This window comes from Camelina sativa, chromosome 12, assembly GCF_000633955.1.
Source record: "Camelina sativa cultivar DH55 chromosome 12, Cs, whole genome shotgun sequence".
Classification (NCBI taxonomy): Eukaryota; Viridiplantae; Streptophyta; class Magnoliopsida; order Brassicales; family Brassicaceae; genus Camelina; species Camelina sativa.
In genome coordinates this window covers 78777-79387 of record NC_025696.1, presented here as the reverse complement: position 1 = coordinate 79387, position 611 = coordinate 78777, and the positions used below count along the sequence as shown (strand labels likewise).

At 35.5% G+C, this 611-nt stretch overlaps 1 protein-coding gene across 1 annotated transcript in view; it reads left to right on the top strand.

The window, feature by feature from the left end:
* LOC104733066 (Niemann-Pick C1 protein-like) overlaps window positions 1-611 on the top strand; it is a gene marked incomplete in the record, with an annotated part of 13026 nt that overhangs the window by 6435 nt on the left and 5980 nt on the right. Inside the window, 2 exon segments of the mRNA XM_010452679.1 lie at window positions 89-126; window positions 268-351. Coding sequence (XP_010450981.1) covers window positions 89-126; window positions 268-351 — 122 coding nt within the window.

Below are 611 nucleotides of genomic sequence, written 5' to 3'. Positions count from 1 at the left end.
GTTGAAGGTTACTTCTGGAAATTTTAGAATTAGTGTCTTTTAACTGTATCATTTACTTTAATTTAGGCAGGGTTTTGTGCCTTTGTAGGTGGAAGGGGACCTGGGTTTCTTGAGAGATACATGAAGGTGTTTTGATTTTCTCAGAACTGGGACAACTTCTCTTTGTTATTAATACACATACGATTCGTGCAACGCAGTCACAGACACACGCAAATATGTAATTATGGTCCGCAATCTTTTTGATTTTTTAGTCTTGATGTTCCCCAGGAGGTTCATGCACCCGTTCTTGGACTTTGGGTTGTAAAAATGGTTGTTGTTGCTGTATTCTTGGCTTTTGCGCTGGCAAGCATTGTAAGTTGCTGAGTACATTTTGTTCATTACTTTCTTCTCACTATATATATACTACCTTCTTTTTTTTTTTTTCCCGTTTAACACTTCTTTTGTTATAGGCACTACAATTTAACTATAACCAACAAAAGTTCAAAAGAGAGATGGACTGAATTATATTAATTTTTTTCTGTAGTTACGAGTTGGTATTTTTTATTTGTCTGCTTAAATTTCCTATGTTTTTATTCATTCAGGCCATCAGCCCAAGGCTTGAAACTGGCTTG